The 23,970-nt window shown below is 43.2% G+C and overlaps 2 protein-coding genes across 11 annotated transcripts; one reads left to right on the top strand and one right to left on the bottom strand.

The window, feature by feature from the left end:
• Positions 1–719: 719 nt before the first annotated feature.
• On the top strand, positions 720–11,768 carry LOC112260334 (choline-phosphate cytidylyltransferase A). Of its 7 annotated transcripts, none has more exons than XM_024435363.1 (10): positions 998–1,362; positions 4,640–4,706; positions 6,258–6,378; positions 6,526–6,625; positions 7,477–7,593; positions 7,787–7,938; positions 9,471–9,549; positions 9,644–9,786; positions 10,014–10,202; positions 10,424–11,768. In XM_024435363.1, exons 3-10 carry the CDS (start codon positions 6,265–6,267, stop codon positions 10,625–10,627), a joined length of 1,098 nt encoding a protein of 365 aa, XP_024291131.1. In that variant the 5' UTR covers positions 998–1,362; positions 4,640–4,706; positions 6,258–6,264; the 3' UTR covers positions 10,628–11,768. The 7 variants fall into 7 exon arrangements, with proteins under 7 accessions (XP_024291126.1, XP_024291132.1, XP_024291128.1 ...); XM_024435361.2 differs by having other exon boundaries at positions 999–1,362; positions 4,563–4,706; XM_024435362.2 differs by lacking the exon at positions 998–1,362 and adding an exon at positions 2,541–2,556 and having other exon boundaries at positions 4,563–4,706.
• A 2,405-nt stretch (positions 11,769–14,173) lies between these two features.
• LOC112260333 (AP-2 complex subunit mu-A) lies at positions 14,174–21,551 on the bottom strand. Of its 4 annotated transcripts, none has more exons than XM_024435355.2 (13): positions 21,376–21,551; positions 20,309–20,478; positions 17,316–17,581; positions 17,125–17,207; positions 16,986–16,991; positions 16,731–16,866; positions 16,445–16,589; positions 15,990–16,010; positions 15,356–15,481; positions 15,060–15,195; positions 14,727–14,824; positions 14,525–14,636; positions 14,174–14,420 (listed from the first exon to the last, which is right to left on the bottom strand). In XM_024435355.2, exons 2-13 carry the CDS (start codon positions 20,380–20,382, stop codon positions 14,286–14,288), a joined length of 1,338 nt encoding a protein of 445 aa, XP_024291123.1. In that variant the 5' UTR covers positions 20,383–20,478; positions 21,376–21,551; the 3' UTR covers positions 14,174–14,285. The 4 variants fall into 4 exon arrangements, with proteins under 4 accessions (XP_024291123.1, XP_024291124.1, XP_024291122.1 ...); XM_024435356.2 differs by having other exon boundaries at positions 20,309–20,430; XM_024435354.2 differs by having other exon boundaries at positions 20,309–20,445; positions 21,376–21,550.
• Between the last annotated feature and the right edge of the window lie 2,419 nt (positions 21,552–23,970).

The raw sequence follows: 23,970 nt of genomic DNA, 5'->3' as shown, positions 1-23,970 counted from the left end.
AACAGAAATCTGTATATAATGACGAGATGATGATGTCTCCGCCCTAACATTGGGAGTCGTTGTCCCAAAGGCAGAAAGATAAGGGAGTAGTTGCGTCCCAATCTATACCTCAGTGGTCCCCATTTGGCGACCGGAGTATGCGCACAGATAGAACAATGAGAAATATTTCACCGGATGTATAAATGTGAAGCATCCGCTTGGCGTTTCCACTCACTATCAAATGTGGTAGTGAGAGGAAGCCCGGTTGCCGGCAGTGGGAGAAGACGTTCTACTAAATTGTCTCATCGATAAAACATTTAATCTCAGTAAAGTTTTCTGTTCCCCAAACTAGTATCTGCTACGAACAGAGTGACTGAGGTTTTGTATAATTTCCCCTATGCCAAGGTGTTAAAAAAAGTGCGTTGTTTAGAAAGAGTGTAAAGGCAAATTGAGTTATTGCACACGCGCACTTCACAGAGTAGGCGTTAACTGACGGAAATATGTAAATGTAGCTAGAACGCGCCAATAGGATCTCGCTAGTTCGTACTTGGCTCTGCCCACGAGGACTAATTTGTTCTCATTTGAAATGACAGGCTGTGGTCTAGCAAATCCAATTTTATTTGTCACATGCGCCGAATACCATAGGTGTAGACCTTACAGTGAAACGCTTATTCACAAGCTGTTAATTAACCAACAATGCAGTTTTAAGAAAGAAACGTGTTTAAGTATTTACTCAAACGGAAGTAAATAAATAAATATTAGTTTAGTTGTGAAAATCTTTGGTATGGGTGTATGGAAAGGAGTTGGCGCCACTAATCTGAGACCAGTCTGGTCTGGGACGCTGCTACCTATATACTTGGGCAGGAAGGCAGGCGACAAGTTTAGGTATTGAGTTTATTTTTGCCAGGTTTTGGCGAGAGTAACATTTCGCTTCGCATCTTCCTCTCTGACTGAAGAGATTTTACCGGAAATGTCAGGCACCCTTTAAAATGTACGTCATTTCCTGGAAACGTGTCCCGGTTGTTGTAGTTCCTGTGGAGTAAACTGTCATTCCGAGGACTGCATTAGTTAGCTAGAAATACTCTGTTGATAATCCATCTGTTAGTCTACACCCTAACCAATGCGCGTCCTCTTCCTATCGAGCTGGTGGCACAGTTCGAGACATTGGACTAACATTACCTGAGTGTTGGGTGCACTGTTTTAGCTAGCTAGTTAATGAATTTAGCGTTATTAACCAACAGTTAGCAAGCAACAGAGAACAAACCAATTTGGCAGTAACGTTAGGTAGCTATAAAAGATTTCCCTAGCACACTGTCTATGAGCTAGATAGCTTTCAGCAGTAACGTTAGCTACTTCTACACTGCAAATCCCAAGCACAGAAGGGTAAGTACGTGAATGATGTCTTTTTTAGTTATCTGAGTATAATGCTGCGTTCAAAATAACTGGGAACTTGGAAATCTCTGATTTCAGTGCGTTCACGACAACAGGGAACTCGGGGGGGAAAAAACGAACTCCGAATGGGAAAATTAGTTTAAACTGTCATTTTACGCGTAATTCCTAGTCGGGAACCCGGGCCTACTTTTTAGAACAGATTTTCCGTGCTGAAGATCACTGACGTCATGATTCGTATTTTTTTTCTCCCGATTGTCTTGAAAGCACCATGACTGTTGGGCCCGCACGCCCTCTTTTGCTCGTTCACGTTACGGGCAATGGAGCAGTGCCCCGCGCCTCAGCATAATCGAATCCGCCCACTGATTTAGTTTCCAGAGGGTTGTACTTGTCAAGTACAGCTGGTTACTTATCTGCATACTTTGTTGGCTTGTCATATCTGAGTCAGAGAAGGAATCTGTCTGCATGGTGACTCATGGCAACCTAAGAGATGAACACTGTTTGTTAAGACTACAGCTGCCCTATGAGGTCACCATCAGCTAAACTAAAGCTTCGTGAAAACCCCTAGCCACCTTTCTCTCTTGTATCACTGACAATCAATTGGTGTAGATCAGTGAGCCTTCCATGGGATCAGTTAGTAGCTAGTGGTTAGTGACTTAACAAGCATTATTTCCCAGTCTACAGACCAGAGACCATCTTCTAGCAAAGTGTGTGAAACAGATGAAGGTAACTGCCAAAATAAAGGGAACACTAACAGTGCCTTAATAGGGTGTTAAGTCACCAGAACAGCCGGTAGATCTCCAAGGCATTTCTGGTCGATCGCCAAACATTTCTATAAAAAAAAACAATGAAGCCTTTGCGGTTCTATTTTTATTTTATTTTTATTAGTCTCGGGCTGTTGGTGGTAGGTGCAGCCAATTCAGCTGCCCTGTGTGCCGGGTAGGCAGGTTGTTGCCATTTCATGTGTCTGAAGGTACAAACTCTGCCTATCCGGTGGGCCTGGAGAGGAAATCAAGTGCACTATGCTACCGCTGGCCAATCGGATTGCTCAGATGACTGAGTCTGCAGTAATGTAGCAGGCATAAAAGAAAGCTACGGCAAAATGGATACTGGGAGATTTCAGAACGTTTAAACCATGACTGGAGAGCGACTGTCAACGAATACAGCAAAGAGCTGTTGCTTTTATGAGTGAGTTTGTGAATGAGTTCTTACTCAGCACTGTCAACACTGTATTCAAGCCATAAAATGTGAGTTCTACCTATTTCCACTCAGTGCTACAACAAGCACAGTAAACAGTAACGAATGAGTAGGAAAGTGTATCGATAGGCTTGCGTTTGTTATTATTAGCAGCTTGGGTCTTTAAAAAAAATTATTGAGCAATATTTCACTTTCTCTGTTCATAGGAGTAACAACATGAATTTGTGCATGAGGCAGAAATAATGCAGTGCGACTAGAGTTTCGCCATCAGCTGGAAGACCGTGTCCCTTTTTGGTCAGTGTCAGTGGAGGGATGTTGAGACGGACACTCAGTCTGCTGCTCTCTCCCTCCGCTAAGACTGACCATCAGATGCAGGCACCATCAGCCCAGTAAAATAAAAAGCAAATGATTTAAATGTATGCTCACTCAGCTGTGCCTAACAAGTAATACAACAATGGATCTATTCCCGGTGTGATCATATAGCCTACCTCAAATTTTGGAATATATATATTTTTTAAACGTCCCGAACAACAATGCATTGGCAGGTAAATTCAAGCAAAGCCAGTATGCAGTAATAATGTATTGGGCCTATAGCTTACTGCACAAACCTCATTGCTACAGTACTGTTTTTAATTGGTTAATGTTGCATAGGCTTACATTTAAGTCATTTTAATAAAAAATCAGAGCGGCAGATCTCGGCATGCATTTTGACTCAGTGATCTTGACTCAAAAGGTTGGTGACCACTAATATAGAGTCTACAAGTGCCTGTAACTCCATTGGAGGGATGCAATTTGGTGTTTTGTTGATGGTGGTGTGACACACTGTCTCAGGCACTGCTCCAGAATCTCCCATGAGTGTTCAATTGAGATCTGGTGACTGACACACACGTTAACACCCCCCTCTTCCCCTTAAAGTCACTGATCTCTTCTAGCCATGGTAACAAAAACAATGGGCAACTGGGCATTTTTAGACATGATCCTAAGCATGATGGGATGTTAATTGTTTAATTAACTCTAGGACCGCACCTGTGTGGAAGCACCTGCTTTCAATATACTTTGTATCCCTCATTTACTCAAGCGTTTCCTTTATTTTGGCAGTTACACATACAGCGTGACACACACACTTTGCTAGAAGATAATGTCTGTAGACTGGAATAGAATAATACTAGTACTCCAAAGTAACTGAATCCGTGGAAGACACACACGGGTAAAGAGTTATGGGAACATTGTGTTTAAGCCATTGCAGCTTGGCACCAGCTAACATTACAAATAGCCTATGACTTTTGCAAACTGCATGATTTCAATCTGAAAGGATCCATGAGCACCAACATGTGAACTTCATAAGAGCATGTCAAATTGGGTGTCAAATGAAAGACGAGTCTCTTCTTTAATTAAGGCATATTATATACATTTTTCAATAAGCAAAGGCTTTGATTTCTGGTATAACAGATTGAAAAGGGGTCTTAGAAAACATTTACCAGAAAAAGTCTTACACGGTATTAGAAATGCATCAAAACACAATCATGTTGAAGTAAAGACCCCTGCCCACTAATATCGTCACATTTTGTTTGAGAAATGATTTGCTTTCTGTAAGTTTAAGAAACTTTGCCTTGTAATTTTGTTACAAAAAACCCCCCACATACTGTATCTTTAAGATATTTTATAATTTCTCTCCCTCTTGAGGAAGGATAATGAAAGTTTATAAAGTAACAAGTAAAGGTAGCTCTACCAATTAGTTTGTGTTTTTACTGATGTCAAGTTTGTTTATTAATTAGTAACAGAATTACTGCAATTTAATTGGCTACAATGATTTCCCATAGTTCACCTTCTTAACTGTCCTCCCTTCCACTGGCATACTGTTATGTTCAGCTCATAACTGTTTTTGTTCTTTTCTTCCTCTGACTGTTGTCTGGTGGTCAAAGCATAACTGAACAGTCTGGACAACCCCTCCCTCTCCTTCTTCCCCTCTCTCTCTCTCTCTCTCTCTCTCTCTCCAGTTCAGTTAATGTCACCTCTCCCGGCTCTTACTGACATCTACCATGACACCTACCCTCTTTCCATTTACTGTAACCAGCATCCTCACCCACTGAGCACCGATCGACACCGAACCTCCATGGAAGTTGAAAAGTAGCTGAAATTTGGTCAGTCCGCCCTGACCGGGCCAAATCAGAACCAATCATAGATGTCTGTTTGGACAGTACAGTAAAAAAGGTAGAGTACAGTATACTGTACTGAACATAGTGTACTGAACATACAATATCTACTATGCTGAACATATTTACTGTACTCCTACTCTACTGAGCTATGCTGTGATGTCCAAACTTGTGAAACATAGACATCTATGATTGTTTCAGATTTGGTCTGGTCGGTACCAACCAAATGTGATCTTGTTTGGAGGCGGAACTCATTACAATGATAGCCAGTGTGTAGAATAATACCCAAATATGCAAAATAAGGATATTGCATATTTTTACCTTCTGTGTAGCTATGTAGAATAGTGATATTCATATCCATAATAACGCATTTTTGTATTGTACAGGTTAGGGACAAATGATGGAATTCCGTTACCAGATGTAAATCAATTTCAATTGACAAAATATTTGTCATGTCATAGCTGACACCCCATTCTTTCTACAGGCAACTTTGAATCATCATTTGGAGCAGATATTTGGAAAATGTGGTTCCAGATTTTTTTCGCGGGATATTTTACCTGAATTGTTTTACCAAATGTTGCATCTGCACAGTTCTTCCAGTAAATATGTTTTTGTGAACTATTATGTGTAAATAGTTTGAAGTAGTCCTTGTTAATACAGTTTTCTGATTGAAAAAAAAAAACTTTGAAATCAATGTTTTTTGTTTGGCATACATCTCAAAGTGAAACGTCGGAGTGAAGGTGTACTTCCGGTACCATGGAATTGCCAGAGTATCACCCTTGATCAAATAGCTACTAATTTCAGACATGACATGCAAATGTAAATCTCTGAAACACTGTTAAACTGTGCCAGCTATCCAATAAAGGTTGAGCCGCAAAGGTATGCAACCACACTGTTGATTGTGAAACTATAGCCTAATACATGCACACCAGCTACCTAATCCAGTAGTACTTTTTGACTAAAGATTATTAAAGCCGACGGTCAAACTTTTTTTTTTAACCCTCAATGTTATTGGGAAGGAATTTCCGGAATGAGGCGGGGCAAAGCTATTTCCTTTTAAAAAAGGCATTTCTTATTTCAACATAAATCCGAGTATTAAACCTGAACAGAGGCAAGTGTCGATTTGAAAGTGTGGGTGATTTTAAATCCAAGTGAATGTGTTCACCGAGAACATGCACAGGTTATTAGGTAACGGTACCATTCGACGCGGCAAACGCAGAAACAAACCACCCGACCTGCCTGCCCCCGGGTCGTGGATTAACGCCGCCCTGTGGCCAATAATTGAATGGAATTCACCAAAGTAATTCGATGAAGACTTGCTGCGGAGAGACTATTCTATCTCATAATTTGTACGAAATAAGCCTATGTGACCTTCAGTAGAGTCAAGATGACTTATTTGCACATCCTGGTACTGGTTAACGTTGTTCTTCCACGTAGACAACACATTCTGTTTGAGAGTATCAAAACTGCAAGTGATTACTTTTGCTCTCTGAGCAAGATGGTGGTTGGTGTGTGACCACGTGACTTTTGCCCTTTCAGCCCTTGGATGGAGGCCCACAGCTCAAGCCGGTCAAGCCTGTCCAGGAAGAGGAGGAGAGATGGATCCAAGGGAGAATCTGAGGAGGTAGAGCGTCCAGGGAAAGTCCCAAAATCCACCGTGGTGAGTGAGGAAGAGGCTTTGTGGGTCTGTGTGTGTGTGCAGACTTTGTTTATGGGGAGTTGCTATGTGTTGGGTAAGAGAGGCAAGTGAGTCAAATGATTCGTATGAAGGAAAACCTCATTGTAGTAATGTGTGTTCCTACACTAGGGTTTAAAAGATCCCGCCTCCTTTGCTGATGAGCTGGTGTCGGCTGAGGACACTCCATACCTGCGAGTCAGCATGGAGGAGGCCAAGAGGGGAACTCCATGTGAGTTGTGCGCACACTCACGGTCTTACACTCACTCAAAAACAACCTCTCACCCCAAATGTACCATTCCGAAAATTTATAGAACAGGGGTATTCAACTCTTACCCCAACGGGGTCGGGAGCCTGCTGCTTTTCTGTTCTCAGTGGTGTAAAGTATTCAAGTAGTACTTTTAAGTGGTATTTTGGGGAATCTGTACTTTACTATTTATTTTTGACTACTTTTACTTCACTACATTCCTAAAGAAAATGATTTACTTTTTACTCCATACATTTTCCCTGGCACCCAAAAGTACTTGTTATATTTTGAATGCTTATCAGGAAAATATTCAAATTAACACACTTATCAAGAGATCATCCCTACTGCCTCTGATCTGGCGGACTCGTTTGTAAATCACGTGTTGAGTTTTGGAGCGTGCTCCAGGCTATCCGTAAATACATTTAAAAAAAGAAAGAAAATGGTGCCATCTGGTTTGCTTATGTAAGGAATTAGAAAAAGTGTACTTTTACTTTTGATACTTAATTACATTTAATTTTGATACAAGTATATTTAAAATCAAATACTTTGACTTTTACTCAAGTAGGATTACACTGGGTGACTTTCACCTCTACTTGAGTCATTTTCTATTAAGCTACTTTTTCCTCCACTGTCTGTTCTGCTGGATAATTAATTGCATACACCTGGTCTCCCAGGTCTAAATCAGTCCCTGATTAGAGGGGAACAATGAAAAAAATGTAGTGGAACTGGCTTCAAGGTCCAGACTCAAGTTGAGTTTGAGGGGTATACAATGTTGCGCTAATGAAGTGACTTGTGATCGACTGTCATCACCAGCACATCCCTCCTTTCTCCCACAGTTCATAGGCCAGTGCGGGTCTATGCAGATGGCATCTTTGATGTGTTCCACTCAGGCCACGCCCGGGCACTCATGCAGGCCAAGGGCCTCTTCCCCAACACGTACCTCATCGTGGGCGGTGAGTGTCTCACTCTGGCTGTGTGCATGTCAACCTTTCCTCTTAACATGTCACTGTCTGTCCATTTGGTTCTTCAGCATCATTTTTTTTCTTCAGAGAATTAACTTTACATAGATGGTGCTTAATTAAGTACTAGGACTAATTGTGTATTCGATTTTCCTGAACCTCTGTGCTTCTCTTCATCCCGTCTCAGTGTGTAGTGACGACCTGACGCACAAGTTCAAGGGGTTCACAGTGATGAATGAGGATGAGCGCTACGATGCAGTCAGCCACTGCCGCTACGTGGACGAGGTCGTCAGGAACGCGCCCTGGACGCTAACGCCCGAATTCCTCGCCAAGCACCGAGTGAGTGAGCACGAGAGAGGGAAAGAAAGTTAGAGGGATGGGGGGGGGGGAGAATGGTAAGCATTGACATGCTGATTGGTCTGAGAGTATGTACACTGACCAAAAATATATTATGCAACAATTTCAATGATTTCACTGAGTTACAGTTCATAAATTCAAATGAAATAAATTCATTAGGCCCTAATCTATGGATTTCACATGACTGGAAATACAGATTATGTATCGGTTTGTCACAGATACATAAAAGGTAGGGGCGTGGATCAGAAAACCAGTCAGTATCTGGTGTGACCATCATTTGCCTCATGCAGCGCGACATCTCCTTCACATAGAGTTGATCAGGCTGCTGATTATGGCCTGTGGAATGTTGTCCCACTCCTCTTCTGGCTGTGCGAAGTTGCTGGATATTGGTGGTAACTGGAACATGCTGTCGTACACGTCGACCCAGAGCATCCCAAACATGCTCAATGGGTTACATGTCTGGTGAGTATGCAGGCCGAGGATGAACCGGGACATTTTCAGCTTCCAGGAATTGCGTACAGCTCCTTAGGACATGGGGCCATGGATTATCATGCTGAAAAATGAGGTGATGGCGGCAGATGAATGGCAGGACACTGCCCCTCAGGATTTTGTCACGGTATCTCTGTGCATTAAAATTGCCATCGATAAAATGCAATTGTGTTCGTTGTCCGCAGCTTATACCTGCACATACCATAACCCCACCACCACAATGGACAAACAACTCGCCCACGCGACACCATACACACTGTCTGCCAGGTACAATTGAAACCAGGATTCATCCGTGAAGAGCACACTTCTCCAATGTGCCAGTGGCCATTGAAGGTGAGCATTTGCCCACTGAAGTTGGCTTTGACACCAAACTGCAGTCAGGTCAAGACCCTGGTGAGTACAACGAGCACGCAGATGAGCGTCTCTGAGACGGTTTCTGACCGTTTGTACAGAAATTCTTTGGTTGTGCAAACCCATCAGCTGTCCGGGTGGCTTCTTCTGAGACTATCCTGCAGGTGAAGAAGCTGGATGTGGAGGTCCTTGGCTGGTGTGGTTGCACGTGGTCGGTCTGCAGTTGAGGCCGGTTGGACATACTGACAAATTCTCTAAAACAACATTGGAGGTGGGTTATGGTAGAGAAACTAACATTCAACTCTGGCCACAGCTCTGGTGTTCCTGCGGTTAGCATGCCAGATGCATGCTCCCTCAACTGGAGCCGTATGTGGTATTGTGATGCACATTTTAGTGGCCTTTTTCCCCCAGCACAAGGTGCACCTGTGTAATGATCATGTTTAATCAGCTTCTTCATATGCCACACCAGTCAGGTGGATGGATTATCTTGGCAAAGGCTCACTAACAGGGATGTAAACATTTGTGCACAAAATTTGAGAAGCTTTTTGTGCGTATGGAACGTTTTGGAGATCTTTTTATTTTAGCTCATGAAACATGGGACCAACACTTTAACTGTGGTTTATATTTTGTCTGTGTATATCATCCGTCTCTCATTCACCCCGATAACCCACCAGATCGACTTTGTTGCCCATGACGACATCCCATATACATCAGCAGGCCAGGATGACGTTTACAAGCACATCAAGGAGGCGGGTGGGTACCATGACAACCAGCAGGAATGACAAACATGAACGTCCTGGTACCCTGTGTCTGTCACGATGACCCTTTTGACCCCTTGTGCCTACAGGCATGTTTGCGCCCACCCAGCGGACGGAGGGCATCTCCACCTCGGACATCATCACGCGCATCGTCCGCGACTACGACGTGTATGTGAGACGCAACCTGCAACGCGGCTACACTGCAAAAGAGCTCAACGTCAGCTTCATAAATGTGTGTTAACACTTCATGTTGCTATCATTCTTATTAGTTGTGGTGATCATGTGATAACTATTGCTAGTTATGACTCAAGTTGAGGTAGCCATCGGTCTATTTGTCAGAGGACAGTAGAAGCAGAATTAATTTAAGTAGTTGAATGAAAGCTGCTAAGACATTTTTACTAGTCTAGTGCAGCCTTGCTCGCCAAGGTCTGGATTTGACACTGTGCCCCTGTCTTTCAGGAGAAGAAGTACCACCTGCAGGAGCGTGTGGACAAGGTGAAGAGGAAGGTGCGTGACGTGGAGGAGAAGAGTAAAGAGTTTGTGCAGAAGGTGGAGAACAAGAGCATCGACCTCATTCAGAGGTGGGAGGAGAAGTCCCGGGAGTTCATCGGCAACTTCCTGCAGATGTTCGGCCCCGAGGGAGCACTGGTGAGAGAGCTTCTGTTCTCTCTCTGTGTGGTGTAAAGTAGACTGGTGTATTTTGTGGCAATCCTAATTTCCTGCTCTGGGCAATAATATAGTGATGAGTGTGGTTTTCCATGGAAGATTTGTATCGTGCTATAGATCAGTGTGCACGGCCTAATTTGTTCTATAGCCTAAGAACAACCAATGAACTTGTAATGTTGACTGACATGCCTCTTTCTCTGTAGAAGCACATGTTGAAGGAGGGCAGGGGCCGGATGCTGCAGGCCATCAGCCCAAGACAGAGTCCCAGCAGCAGTCCCACCCGTGAGCGCTCTCCCTCCCCCGTCTTCCGCATGCCCTTCTTAAACAAGGCCTTGGCCTCGCCCCACCACAGTGCTGCACGGGGATACACCGTCAGTGAGGATGATGACGAGTCTGACGAAGGTTAGGGCTCCCATTTCTCGCGTTAGTTAATCCTGCTCTTCGGTCCATCGACAGTATCAACGTTCAAGGCCCTCCAACCAATCATCAGTATAGTGTTGTCCCTCACTTCATTTTTTCACTCCTTTTTAAATTGCTGGTGTCCATTTAATTTGTACTGTACCACATCAGTCAGAGGGGGGTTAATGCAGAATTATTTTTTGACAGCCGATGTTGCATTTCTCACCGATAGGAACATTTATAGATATTATTTTGATGCACGCTTCCTACTCAGGATGTTATAACCTTAAGTGGGTAGATTTTTAGTTACCCATGAGTTTAGTGGGAAATTCAGTTTTGTCTTCGGTGCACTGTTGCATTCCTCCACAGATTATCTGAATATAGTAACCATCAGTCCCTTGAGGATTCCCCCTCGGAGTGTTTGTTTGCTTCTGTGAGTGTGTAAACTGCTAGTATGTGTAGGCATCTCGATGTCCTCCATCCATGGACTCAGCTTGACCTTTTTGCACATTATAATAATACTAATAGTTGGTCTCACTCGAGGTCAGTCGTTGGACAGAGGTTTTCAAAGCATAGTGCCCAGCATTTAACTAAAGAACTGGATCTTGTTCAGTAGGGCTCAAGAGAACCTGTTTTCAGGAGGTTCTAGCTGAACCCAAACACTTGTGTGCAATAACGAGACCTCGTTTTAAAAATGACTACATGCGTAATACAATTTTATCCCTGTTACATATCTATCTCCCTCCTGTAGTTGGGATCCCTTGATTTTGGCTGTTGACCCAACCCTTGCTAGTCTTTGTGGCAGCAAAGCAGGTGGTTTTATTTCCTATATAATTATTTTAAGCATATTATCGTAACCATGTTGGATTGTCTATACAGTATAAGGGATGATATAATCCATTAAAATACTGCTTCTCATTAGGGCATGTCTATATCTCTCTCTTGGTAGCAAGAGTTTTCTGATATGTAAGAAGCCAGTACTAACCTTTCACTCTCTGTCAGATACAAAATGTACCTGGCTTTAAGTACATTGTTTTAAACATTTTATTGTTTTGGGTTGAGTTTGTTTAGCTCCTGAATGTGCAGGCATGAGATCCCAGGGAACATGTCAATGGAATAAAAAAAAAATTAAAAAAACTTCAACCGTAACCTTGTGGAATTCGTCAAATCCATGGATGATTTTAATCTTAAATCCTGTTTCTTCTCAAATCGAACAGTAATCGCCGCCGCCAGGTTGTTAACAAGGCGGCATGGTGTCTTTTCTGTAATGTATACAAACATTTCCTAGGGAAGGCAGATGCAGCACTTAGTGGGGCAAAAGAGTATTTAGTCAGCCACCAATTGTGCAAGTTCTCCCACTTAAAGAAGAGGCCTGTAATTTATCATAGGTACACTTCAACTATGACAGACAAAATTAGGGAAAAAAATCCAGAAAATCACATTGTAGGATTTTTAATGAATTTATTTGCAAATTATGGTGGAAAATAAGTATTTGGTCACCTACAAGCAAGATTTCTGGCTCTCAGACCTGTAACTTTAAGAGGCTCCTCTGTCCTCCACTTGTTACCTGTATTAATGACACCTGTTTGAACTTGTTATCAGTATAAAAGACAACCTCAAACAGTCAAACTCCCCTATGGTCAAGACCAAAGAGCTGTCAAAGGACACCAGAAACAAAATTGTAGACCTGCCCCAGGCTGGGAAGACTGAATCTGCAATAGATAAGCTGCTTGGTTTGAAGAAATCAACTGTGGGAGCAATTATTAGGAAATGGAAGACACACAAGAACACTAATCTCCCTCGATATGGGGCTCCACGCAAGATCTCACCCCGTGGGGTCAAAATGATCACAAGAACGGTGAGCAAAAATCCCAGAACCACACGGGGGGACCTAGTGAATGACCTGCAGAGAGCTGGGATCAAAGTAACAAAGCCTACCATCAGTAACACACTATGCCGCCAGGGACTCAAATCATGCAGGGCCAGATGTGTCCCCCTGCTTAAGCCAGTACATGTCCAGGCCTGTCTGAAGTTTACTAGAGAGCATTTGGATGATCCAGAAGAAGATTGTGAGAATGTCATATGGTCAGATGAAACTAAAATATTACTTTTTGCTAAACTCAACTCGTCGTGTTTGGAGGACAAAGAATGCTGAGTTGCATCCAAAGAACACCATACCTACTGTGAAGCATGAGGGTGGAAACATCATGCTTTGGGGCTGTTTTTCTGCAACGGGACCAGGACAACTGATCCGTGTAAAGGAAAGAATGAATGGGGCCATGTATCGTGAGATTGATGGGAGGTTTTCACTCAGCAAGGGCATTGAAGATGAAACGTGGCTGGGTCTTTCAGCATGACAATGATCCCAAACACACCGCCCAGGCAACGAGGAGTGGCTTCGTAAGAAGCATTTCAATGTCCTGGAGTGGCCTAGCCAGTCTCCAGATCTCAACCCCATAGAAAATCTTTGGAGGGAGTTGAAAGTCCGTGTTGCCCAGCAACAGCCCCAAAACATCACTGCTCTAGAGGAGATCTGCATGGAGGAATGGGCCAAAATACCAGCAGTGTGTGAGAACCTTGTGAAGACTTACAGAAAACGTTTGACTTCTGTCATTGCCAACAAAGGGTATATAAATGGATTGAGAAACTTGTTATTGACAATACTTATTTTCCATCAATTTGCAAATAAATAAATTAAATCCTACAATGTGATTTTTCTGGATTTTGTTTTTCATAGTTGAAGTGTACCTATGATAAATTACAGGCCTCATCTTTTTAAGTGGGAGAACTTGCACAATTGGTGGCTGACTAAATACTTTTGCCCCACTGTATATCAAGGTTTCTCATAAGTCATTACTCCAAGTGCTTGACATACGTCGCTTTGAACGGGGCACCTGGTGCCAGCTTAATCAGATCCCCTCATGGCTACATTGCAGACATGCCTAGATAGGTGTTTATCACCTCCGGTAACCACATATAGCAATCTGATCCCCGACTGCGCATGACATGGCATAACCTTTGGTTCATGCAATGCAACGACAACAATGTAGTCGGCCTGGAACACAACCAATCCTTCACTAGCACGTGTTCATGTACATTGCAACTCAACAGAGAAAGTGCGTGTACAAATCCCAAGTAAAGTGAAAACAAAGACGAGAGGTGGTGCTCGTTACATGATCGGATTTTTACAAATAAGGAGCCAGTTAAGGCAATGTGACCTTACCACAAGGGCAGGTAAGAGCTAAGCCACTTGTGGTCAGGATGAGTCCCGCTCACATGCGATCAGACAGAGCAGTTCAAAGGAGAGAAAGGAACTAGTTAGCTAAAAGATAGACCCGAAAAACAACGGGTCACTTCAAAGACCTTGACCCTATAACTGCAGACTGGACTGTAACACAGACCTGGTGAAGATCTGTTTCAGAGCAATACGTTGTCATTAAAGCAGTGAATTGGGAGCATAGTGTGCAGGCCTTCCTGTATTATGTGCGTATGACCACAAACTGTCTTTTCTACAGGACCAGTTAGTTAAAAAAAAAAAAAAAGTTTCACATCTGTGCGTTATAAAAACATTTTTATTCATCCCCAACCTTGAGTAAAGGATAAGGGGAGATAGAGATGGCGGACAGAGGAACAGAGGGAGATTGCTTGGTATACCGCTCGCTAACATTAGCAGCGAGTCTCGTAGATGCCACTTCGGCCAATGTAGCGCACCCATTTGATAACATCATGGTCACTGTAGTTCAGCTTGGACTCAAACACCTTCAAGTAGCGCACCTTCAGCCCAGAGGGGGCAAATGGAACCTGAAGGGGACAAAGATATCCAGGTTAGGAGTCATATGCAACTGCATTTTAATACGGTAAGCTGAAATGCTCAAAATTATCATTGCGTGTGCCTGCAGCCATACCTCAAAGTTCATGGAGATGGGAGGACGAGCCCACTTCTTCTTATCGTTGGTGGGCAGCAGCTCGATTTCAGCACTGATCTGAGACTCCTTCATCCCAGCCATGCGCTTAATCCTCCAATTAGGAAACAGACATTCAACATCGGAAAGGGCCATTCAAAATTGAAAAGGGGGTACTGTGATGGAGATGATTGACATAACTCACTTCCATACGATGGCGTTCTCGCTGGCCTTGTACTTGGCCTTGCCCTTCATGCAGATCACCTGGACACCGCTGGTGTTGAGCGGCGTGGGAATGCGCACCTGGAGCAACGGTAAACAAGTCATAACATGATAAAGTCTCATGCAGCAGACTAAACGTGAACTTGTAAGAACAACTACAATTAACAGGCCGAGCATAAACAAAGGGTTATGATACAAAACATACTAACTTCAAAAAGAGTACAATGTACCCCAAGATCGCATGAAAGACCAGTTTCAAACAAAGTGACAGAACACCACAATCAAAAAATAATAATTGAAGAGGCCGAATAACTACCTCAATTTTCTGGGCCAGTAGCGAGGGTTTGAAGTTGGACTTGATGACCACTTTGACCTCCAGCTTGGTGCGGCCCACCTCCCGGACCAGCGGAATGACTCGGAAAGGTAGGATGATGTCTTTAGTGGTTCGGTATCTAGACGCAGGGGTAAAACCACACAACTCGTGTCAAACTAAAACACACGCAGGGGGGAATGGCTCAATCATTGGACACAATGCATACAGACAAATACAAAACATGCGAGCACATGCACAGGGTCAATACAGTTTTGAAGCTTAGCCTGTGACACACTTACCTCATGAGCTCATACTCTCCATCCGGAGGGATGAAGCTGATGCTGCGCTCCGAGTCAAACTTACTGAGACGCACACACTGGTTGAACGTACAGTCGTCGATGGCTATAGATTGCTTTCCACTGGTACTACAGGGGCAGAGGGAGAAGAGAGTTGAACGTCTATCCGCGCATACCCACCCGGTCATACTGACACACTCAAACGAACACACAAACCAAACATATAAATGCACTGCTCTACATGCCCCACATCCTAATACAACACCACAGAAACACACTCAATACACACACACACAAAAAGGGACACAGTGGCTACCACAACACAGCAACCCTGTGGATGCTAACCATTTCCATCACTGTCAAAGATGGGGTCAGGGTTAAGGGTCAAGCGGGTAAACAAACAACACTCTCAGTAATGACTAAGAAATAAATAACCAATCCACTAAAGATTTGAAGAGGCTAGTCAGATTTGTATCAATTAGCAGACACACGAGTTGACTGCCGAAGCACAAATGAATATAGTAAAACCAGTAAATATTGGAGCCTCCTCAAATGCTTAATAAAGCAGTCACCATAAATGACACGATAGCCAAGACAGCGGGACATATGGAGGTAAGGCCAGACATCAATACAGTACCTTCCTCCTCCCCCTAAATCACTGAGGTACAGCACAGAAAGAGAAAGAAAGGAGACACACTGAAAGAAACTAATTGTAAGCCTCAAGCAAAGCTGTAAATAGAAGTCTTAGTCCAGGGACTGACAGTTTGGGCAGTGAACTGTCTGAAACAACAACATTCTACTGTACACAGAAGGTTAAGTCAGAATCAACACAATTGCCCATCAGTCTGAGTTGAAAAAGTTGAAACTCAATACAAGACATTCTTTATCCAATTCTGCAGCACAAGTCTTATATTTAGCCCCACCCCTTTAATGTCAAGCTCTGTCCAGGGTTGGAGTGAATCGCTTTTCAACTCAGAAACTAAAGCAAATTTCTAATTCTCCTCATGAAATGTGCAATTTCAGTATACTTCCTGAAACTAAATGGAATCTACCCCAAACCCTGGCTCTGTCCAAACAGCCACTCTTACTCACCTCTTTCCCGCCTCATTAGTGACCCCGCCTTTACCCGCCTTATCAATTATAATTTTGTCGTTCATGCCAAATTTGCACTCTGGCATTCCGCTCAGGTAGCTCTTCATTACCACACGGCCGGACACGTGGGCGCTCAGGACCTGACCTGGATGGGGTAAAATTGAAAGGGTCAATCACGAGGAAACAACATTACTCCTACAACTCCCCTAGATACTTTCCCTCTTAGCATATTCAACAGGACAACTGTGTAGGCCGTTTACGTTCAAGCGTTATGACCATCATTCACCTTGAGGCGACATGAGCAGGTTGACACTCTCCAGCACATCCAAGAAGAGCTCATTGCGTCGATACTTGATGCCTTCGCGACGCCAGCCAATCTGCCCGGTCACCTGACTAGTGATCTGAGACTGCTCTTCCTTTGTCTGGAAAAGGAGAGAGAGAAAGAGCAACAGGATATCAAGTGAAAGAAAACAGTGTATGGTTGCAACCAGGCCTAATGTCCCAAATAGAACAGCCCAAACCAAATGAGGCTCATCATTACCTGATGCTGCATCCGGCCCGTGTCCACAATCCCAGAGAAAGAAAAAGAAGAGAGTCAAAAAACAGATGGCCCACAGTTCTGCTAAAGAGCCCATCGCAGAGCGTTACGGCAGTGACACGGAGATACTCGTCATCCTCACCTGGCCTTTGATGCCCTGCTGAGTGATGAAGGTCTTCAGTGATCCCGTCTCAGAGTTCTGGGGATACCCGAAATCCAGGATCTCTGCACAAAACAAAGAAACCAAATGACGAAGAGGGTAAGTAAGGAACCAAACAGGAAAAATAGATATCAAATGGCATAAGAGTGAGAAATTTGGTCAGCCACAGTTACCGTCGAGCAGCTCGTAGATCAGCACAAAGTTGTTCTTGATGTTCTCCTCGCTGATCTTGCCAAAGTAGGAAGCCATGACATCGCACATCTTGTAGAGGAACTCAAACACCATGGCGGCGTTGACGTTCTGCTTGGTAACCGCTGCCAGCCAGATGTTGGAACGCTTGACATGGAAGAAGCTGGTACGTGCAATGTTGGTCACTGGAGAGCGCACCTGCTGCCGGGCATGGATCACATTCACACGGAACGCGTCCACCGCGTTGCGCCTGAGAAAAGAAGGTAGAGCAAGTTGTGATATGCCAATTTAGCAATTTTGTTGATAGATTTTGCAACTTTTTTTCCAAACAGCACCCAGCAACAAATGTATCTACTTTAAAAAAAAAATGTATTTGGAACTTTTAGCAACTTTTGAAAAGTGACTCAAATGCTAAAATGCATGCATTCTCCGTCTAAATGACACAAAAACGATTCTCTGTCACAACACATGTGCCTGGCTGCAAAAATGCGTTGCGAGTGACGTCAGCAGCAGGCGCTCAGCTCGTGCACAGGCAGCAGCAGGCCAGCAGCAAATTGCAAATCATTGTTGGCTGACTGCAGCAGTAGTACGGGTTCGACGAGCCAAACCTAATGAATATAGATGGTCACGAATGTTTGATCTTGAACAGAACGTATAACATCAATCAACATGTCTCAATCAATATTGTACAGCCAGAAGTACAGAAAAGAGTGGGAGTCTGTACCTGAACAAATGTCAAATCATATTTTTTGCCGAGATGGCCAGTCAATTTGCGTAACGTTATTGTGTATTCTACGCAATGACGCAGTTTTACGTTATCACATAATGACATCACAAAGTCATTTAGCAACAAATCAACCTGCCTCTAGCAACTTACCCTGAAAATTTGTTGGCAACACAGAGCAAGGAAGAGAAGCAGTGCTTTCATGTTATGAGTAAATGTGGAAGAGGATGTACCTCCATCTGCAGTTGATCACAACAAAAGCAAACTCAATACGCTCTTGGTTAATAGTACACACACACACACCAGTAGTGTGTATAAAGTACAACTGTCTCCCTGGGACTTTCAGAGGGATAGTCAACTGTCAAATATTTGTCAACTACACTACCTACGATGTTTTTTATTCCAGACCTTCTACTTGACATTCAAGTTCCTGGTAGAATATTAAAGACTATTGCCCCCCCCCCCCAAAAAAAACGAGTAACCCTCTGAACATCCTAATAGTACGCTTTGCTGAGGCCAGCACATATGAACTTGTCTGTGGCGCGATGGGTAACGATGCTTTGTGGGTGACTGTTGTCTGTGTGCAGAGGGTCCCTGGTTAGAGCCCAGGTAGCTATACTGTTACAGTTAGAGTGCTTTAGAGATCTGGTGTGGATGTATAAATAACTGAAGGGTTTACTACAGATGAGGCAGCATGTCCAGACAAGGCTGCGGAGTCCCAATCAGTGATGTTCAAGATTCAGGAATACATTCCCAGGTGCAGGGTGCACAACTTCTGTGAGCTTGACAGTGAAACTGACATTGACCATAAAGCTACTGCCTCGTAGTTTATCATACCTTTATTCATTTGAAACCAGTACAGATTCTGGGAACCAGTTTCCCAGAAATACAAATCTCTGGAACCAATTTTAGATGAGGGACTCTGCAGAGACAGACTCAGCACTAGCCAGCCTCTCCCCATGAGAGTGGACAAAGAGAGATGGAGATAGGGACAGAAGGGTCACTGGTACCATACATGATCATTTAACAGGATCTGTTTTTTAGAAAGCAATGTCGAGTAAGGAGGGAAGAACACTAGTGGGTAAGGGGAGGACAGTAGATGCACATCAGAGGCATTAGTTGGTTGCAGTAATTGAGTTTGTTCTTTGGTCACTGATATGTCAGGTGACATGATGAAAGGGTCATCAGGTAGTTGCTGTGGGTCAGAGGACATGCGTTGGGAGTCACTGATTGGTTGCCTTGGGTCAGGGGACATGCTTGATAGGCTGGTGCATCGCTTACCTATTTCTACAGTGGCCAAGATGAAGGAAAATGACAGAAGGATAAAGAGGTAGAGGGATGATATAAAAGGAGAGGAAAGAGACAAAAATGTACAAAGACATTTGTGCATGTACAGATAGAGTAACATGGTGTTTAAAAGGCCATACCACTGTAGTAAACCGCCAAATGCAGTCTAAATTAGTTAAATTAATTACTTTACCCACCAATAGTGGTTGAATTTAAGAGAGTGTGGAGTCTAATCTAAGGCAATTTGAATGCGTCAACAAATCTTGTGTCTGGAAAATCTTGGCATTATTTTTGTAGTGCCAAGCAAGATCATCAACCCTAGATGTAGTGGTGGGGTTAGATAGCTGGGTGAGAAAATCTAATCAAATGTTCAAATATGCTTCCTAAACTGACAGTGAAATGCTTACTTACGGGCCCTTCCCAACAACAGAGGGGGAAAAAAGGGAAACGATTGAAAAATTATAACGAGAAGAATAAATACACAACGACTGACCATAACTTGTCTAAATACACAGGGTACCAGTACCAAGTCGATGTGCAGGGGTACGAGGTAATTGAGATATATGTACATACTGTATCTAGGTAGGGATAGTGACTAGGCAACAGTATAGACAATAAACAGTAGCGTATATGATGAGTCAAAAGAGTTCATGCAAAAAAGGGTTCACTCATTGGCTACTGCAGAAACATTGCATTGTCTAAGACCTGATACAACAGCCATTATCCCCAAGATGATTATAGCCTAGCTATTAGCTCAGTAATTGTGTTTGGTGGGTGCACTGTGCTAATGACCTAAGGAGTAAGTTCAATACCTACGTAGTTACATTGAACCCCTAACAGAATCATCTCCCCAACTTACTTCAGGCCAACCAGGTGGACACCACTTCACATCTCAGTCTTCCCTTATGACGGCATTGTAATAGAACCTCCTTAAAAACTCCCCAAACCAATTACCACCTCACTTACCCTATATCATCGCGGTAGACACGGGAGATAAGGACCTCCCCTTTGTGGTTGTAAATGAACAGTCCTCCGATCATCGTGGCTGTTCCTTAGTCCAAACTGGCCATGGTGAAAACGAACTCCGTCTGATTGAGAGGGTGCTATTACATTCCACCGGGTCAAATTCCCGGTACATGCAAATGTAGAATAAAGAGGATTCTGAATTACCCAGATATCAAGGATCCCACAGTGGTGAATAAATCAGTCACAACGGTGATGTACACACACACAAATCCTAAAGTAGTCATGCTGGGTAGGTTAGATGTATAATGGTAACTATTAAAGCTAGTAAATGTTACAAAACTCCAGTAGTAGCTAGCTATGACTTTGGGTGTGGTTTCAGGTTCATTATGGAGGGTTTCTGGCATTGGGAAAAGGAATAGACAATTTCCTGATTATGCCAAATAATGTATTATTCATTTGTTATAGTTTATAATATGATGAGGCGTATGAATACTATGAAATGAAAGACATGCCTGTAATTCTAGCTGTGTGTGACTTCCTGGTATAGTACTACAGTAGAACAGAAAGCAAGAGTTTCCCCATTCCAGCACAACATGGCTTTACTTATTAACTGGACACACACATAGCTGGATTAGCAAGTTAATTTCCCATCCACGAGAGTGGAATGTTGTTGGTGGTCCCTGACATGGTCTGTCACTTAGCAGGTTTAATTGCTATTTTATTGCCCCAAGATGTCTGCCTGCCTGACCGGAAAAGATAGCTAACCATCTCGACAAGTTCATACATTGTTGATATTCTCCTTAGCTGACGTTAGTTATGGTTTCAGAAGTAACTTTGGTGGGTGGTTGACCTTCGCCCTGGGGAAAAAAATACGATGGGGAGCTAACCAACTATTGAGCTGCAGAACTAGGAGAACTAGTTGGCAAGGTAATTAACTAGCAAAATAGACAGAACCTAGTCAGCCCAATTGGCTAACTATTGCCTAGCTTGTATAAACGCTCAACTAGCTATACCGTTTTTACTGTTAAATATGCTGAGAATTGTCTTCAATATAATTATCATCTTACCGGAGTCTTCTCTCACACCTAGGTTCACGGCCCTTTATTCTCGGAGATATTTCTGGGTCACACACACCAGGTAATTCTGCTGTTCACATTCATCTACATCAGCTGACCACCGTCTAGGAACATACAGAAAAGGATCTGATAAGTGCGGATTTACTTCCGGGCTATTAACAGCCACATTTCAAAATGCTGCACAATGAATACATGGAGCAGGGAGGAAAAAACGCATTAAAATACGATTTAAATGATCTTTCGTTATGGCTGTGGTCGCAACCATTCAATGAATGTGTCTCATGAAAGTGGGTACCTATTGTTTTTTCACAGGTCCAATTCCCCCATTTATGTCACTCTTACAGCAACCATATTATTGGCAGCCCTGGTGTGAAGGAATGACCGTAATATGACGCTAACTATTTTGATGTGTAACTTGGCATCCCATGTTAAATAAACTGAAATAAAAGATCCCAGAAATGTTCCATATGCACAAAAAACGTATTTCGCTCACATTTGCTTACTTCCCAGTTAGTGAGCATGTCTCATTTGCCACGAGAATCCATCCACTTGACAGGTGTGGCATATTAAGAAACTGATGAAAGAGCATAAATCATACACAGGTGCACCTTGTGCTGGGGACACGAAAACGCTACTAGCATGTGCAGTTGTAACAAAATATCCCAAGTTTTGAGGGGGCATGCTGACTGCAGGAATGTCAACCAAACTGTTGCAAGAAAATGAATGTTTATTACTCTACCATAAGCAGCCTCCAATGTCGTTTTAGAGAATATGGAAGTATGCCTAGCCGGCCTCAACCGCAGATCATGTGTAACCACGCCAGCTCATGACCTCAACATCTGTCTTCTTCACCTGCGGGATCGTCTGAGACCAGCTGATGCAACTGGGTTTGCACAACCGAAGCGTTTCTGCACAAACTGTCAGAAACCGTCTCAGGGAAACTCATCTTCATGCTTGTCATCCTCACGAGGGTCTCGACCTGACTGCGGTTCAGGGTCGTAACCGACTTCAGTGGGCCAATATTCACCTTCGATGGCCACTGGCATGCTGGAGAAGTGTGGTCTTCATGTGTGAATCCTGGTTTCAACTGTACGGGGCAGATGGCAGACAGCGTGTATGGCGTAGTGTGGGCGAGCGGTTTGCTGATGTCAATGTTGTGAACAGAGTGCCCAATGGTGGAGTTATGGTATGGGCAGACTTAAGCTAAAACAACAAACACAACTGCATTTTAGCAATGACAATTTGAATGCAGAGATACCGTGACGAGATACAGTGAGCCCCACTGTCGTGCCATTCATCCGCCGCCGCCACCACCTCTACATAATACAAGGATCCTGTACACAATTCCTGGAAGCAGTCCCAGTTCTTCCATGGCCTGCATACTCACCAGACCCGTCACCCATTGAGCATGTTTGGAATACTCTTGAGACAGCGTGTTCCAGTTACCACCAATATTCAGCAACTTTGCAGTGGGACAACATTTACACAGGCCACGATCAACACTTTTTATCAACTATGTGAAGGTGATGTGTCGTGCTGCACGAGGCAAATTGAGGTCACACCAGATACTGACTAGTACTTTTTTCTTCCCATTTTCCCTAAAGTATCTGTGAACAACAAATATTCCCAGTCATGTGAAATCCATAGATTAGGGCCTAATGAATTTAATTCAATTGACTGATCTTCATTATACAATCTAAGTAAAATGTGAAATTGTTGCATGTTACATTTGTTTTTGTTCAGTGTACAATTTAAGAGTATACTTCGATTGGATCCCTCATCTACTGTACGAACGTTCTACACAGCGATAAAAACGCAACCATCTCCAACCCAGACCCCCACTCAGTCTCCACCACTGCTTTGATCTCCCATCAGGTCAGAGAAGACAATGAAATGCCTCGCACTTTGGGAGGAGTTTATTTATTATTATGGACAACTCCTTCTCTATATGTTCCTAGACCACTGTCACGACTGACAAAAGTCATGGTCGAAACAAGGAAAAAGGCTAGTTTATGTAGGATTCCTGGCAATGTAAAAAGTTTGTATGTACGCATTCCTCTGTTTGTTAATAAAATAAAGATATGGTGGGTGGGTTTAAACTGAACTGGGAATGGGCAAACCACACCCTGAAGATAAGCACATTGGTCATTTATTTTTGCCTACTGCAGCAGGATATCAACAAATATTTCATTTCCTGCACATTCAATTGTATCCCTACATAATGTAGGAATTCCACATCAGATTCATGTATGATGCACACCTACCAAATTAATCTCAAAATACTTCAAGTTATGCTCCCATATCATATTCCCCTCATTAAAAAAAAGTGTCCTCAAATCTAGAGCTCTACATTTGGAAACTTTTTGATGATGCAGCAGGTCACCCAGTTCAAAGGAAGCTTGAACATACAAAAAAATAATAGACATGGTCAGGTCAAGCCTACGCACACATCTGCAAGCTATATTGCCTTCACATTCCTTCTCAGACTGAAATTCCTTGCTTGTGCAAATAATGTCCCTACGACCACCTGGAAAACTCCAGGTTTCTTGCGCGCACACACACACACACAAAAACACAACAACCAAC

Source organism: Oncorhynchus tshawytscha, linkage group LG10 (assembly GCF_018296145.1).
Source record: "Oncorhynchus tshawytscha isolate Ot180627B linkage group LG10, Otsh_v2.0, whole genome shotgun sequence".
Taxonomy (NCBI): Eukaryota; Metazoa; Chordata; class Actinopteri; order Salmoniformes; family Salmonidae; genus Oncorhynchus; species Oncorhynchus tshawytscha.
This window is presented reverse-complemented; position numbering and strand designations above follow the sequence as displayed.

Bases quoted from the DNA above. Each gene is read 5' to 3' on its own strand.
- LOC112260333 (XM_024435355.2), bottom strand. From the start codon at position 20,382: ATGATCGGAGGACTGTTCATTTACAACCACAAAGGGGAGGTCCTTATC. The intron at 16,590-16,730 runs GTGAATGATGGT...TACCCCATCCAG, and splicing joins CCTGCTCATGTCGCCTCAAG to GTCAGGTCCTGAGCGCCCAC. The intron at 15,482-15,989 runs GTACTGTATTGA...CTGCCCCTGTAG, and splicing joins GATTTAGGGGGAGGAGGAAG to TACCAGTGGAAAGCAATCTA.
- LOC112260334 (XM_024435358.2), top strand. From the start codon at position 764: ATGGGTGTATGGAAAGGAGTTGGCGCCACTAATCTGAGACCAGTCTGG. The intron at 9,787-10,013 runs GTGTGTTAACAC...CCTGTCTTTCAG, and splicing joins TCAACGTCAGCTTCATAAAT to GAGAAGAAGTACCACCTGCA. The intron at 10,203-10,423 runs GTGAGAGAGCTT...CTTTCTCTGTAG, and splicing joins TCGGCCCCGAGGGAGCACTG to AAGCACATGTTGAAGGAGGG.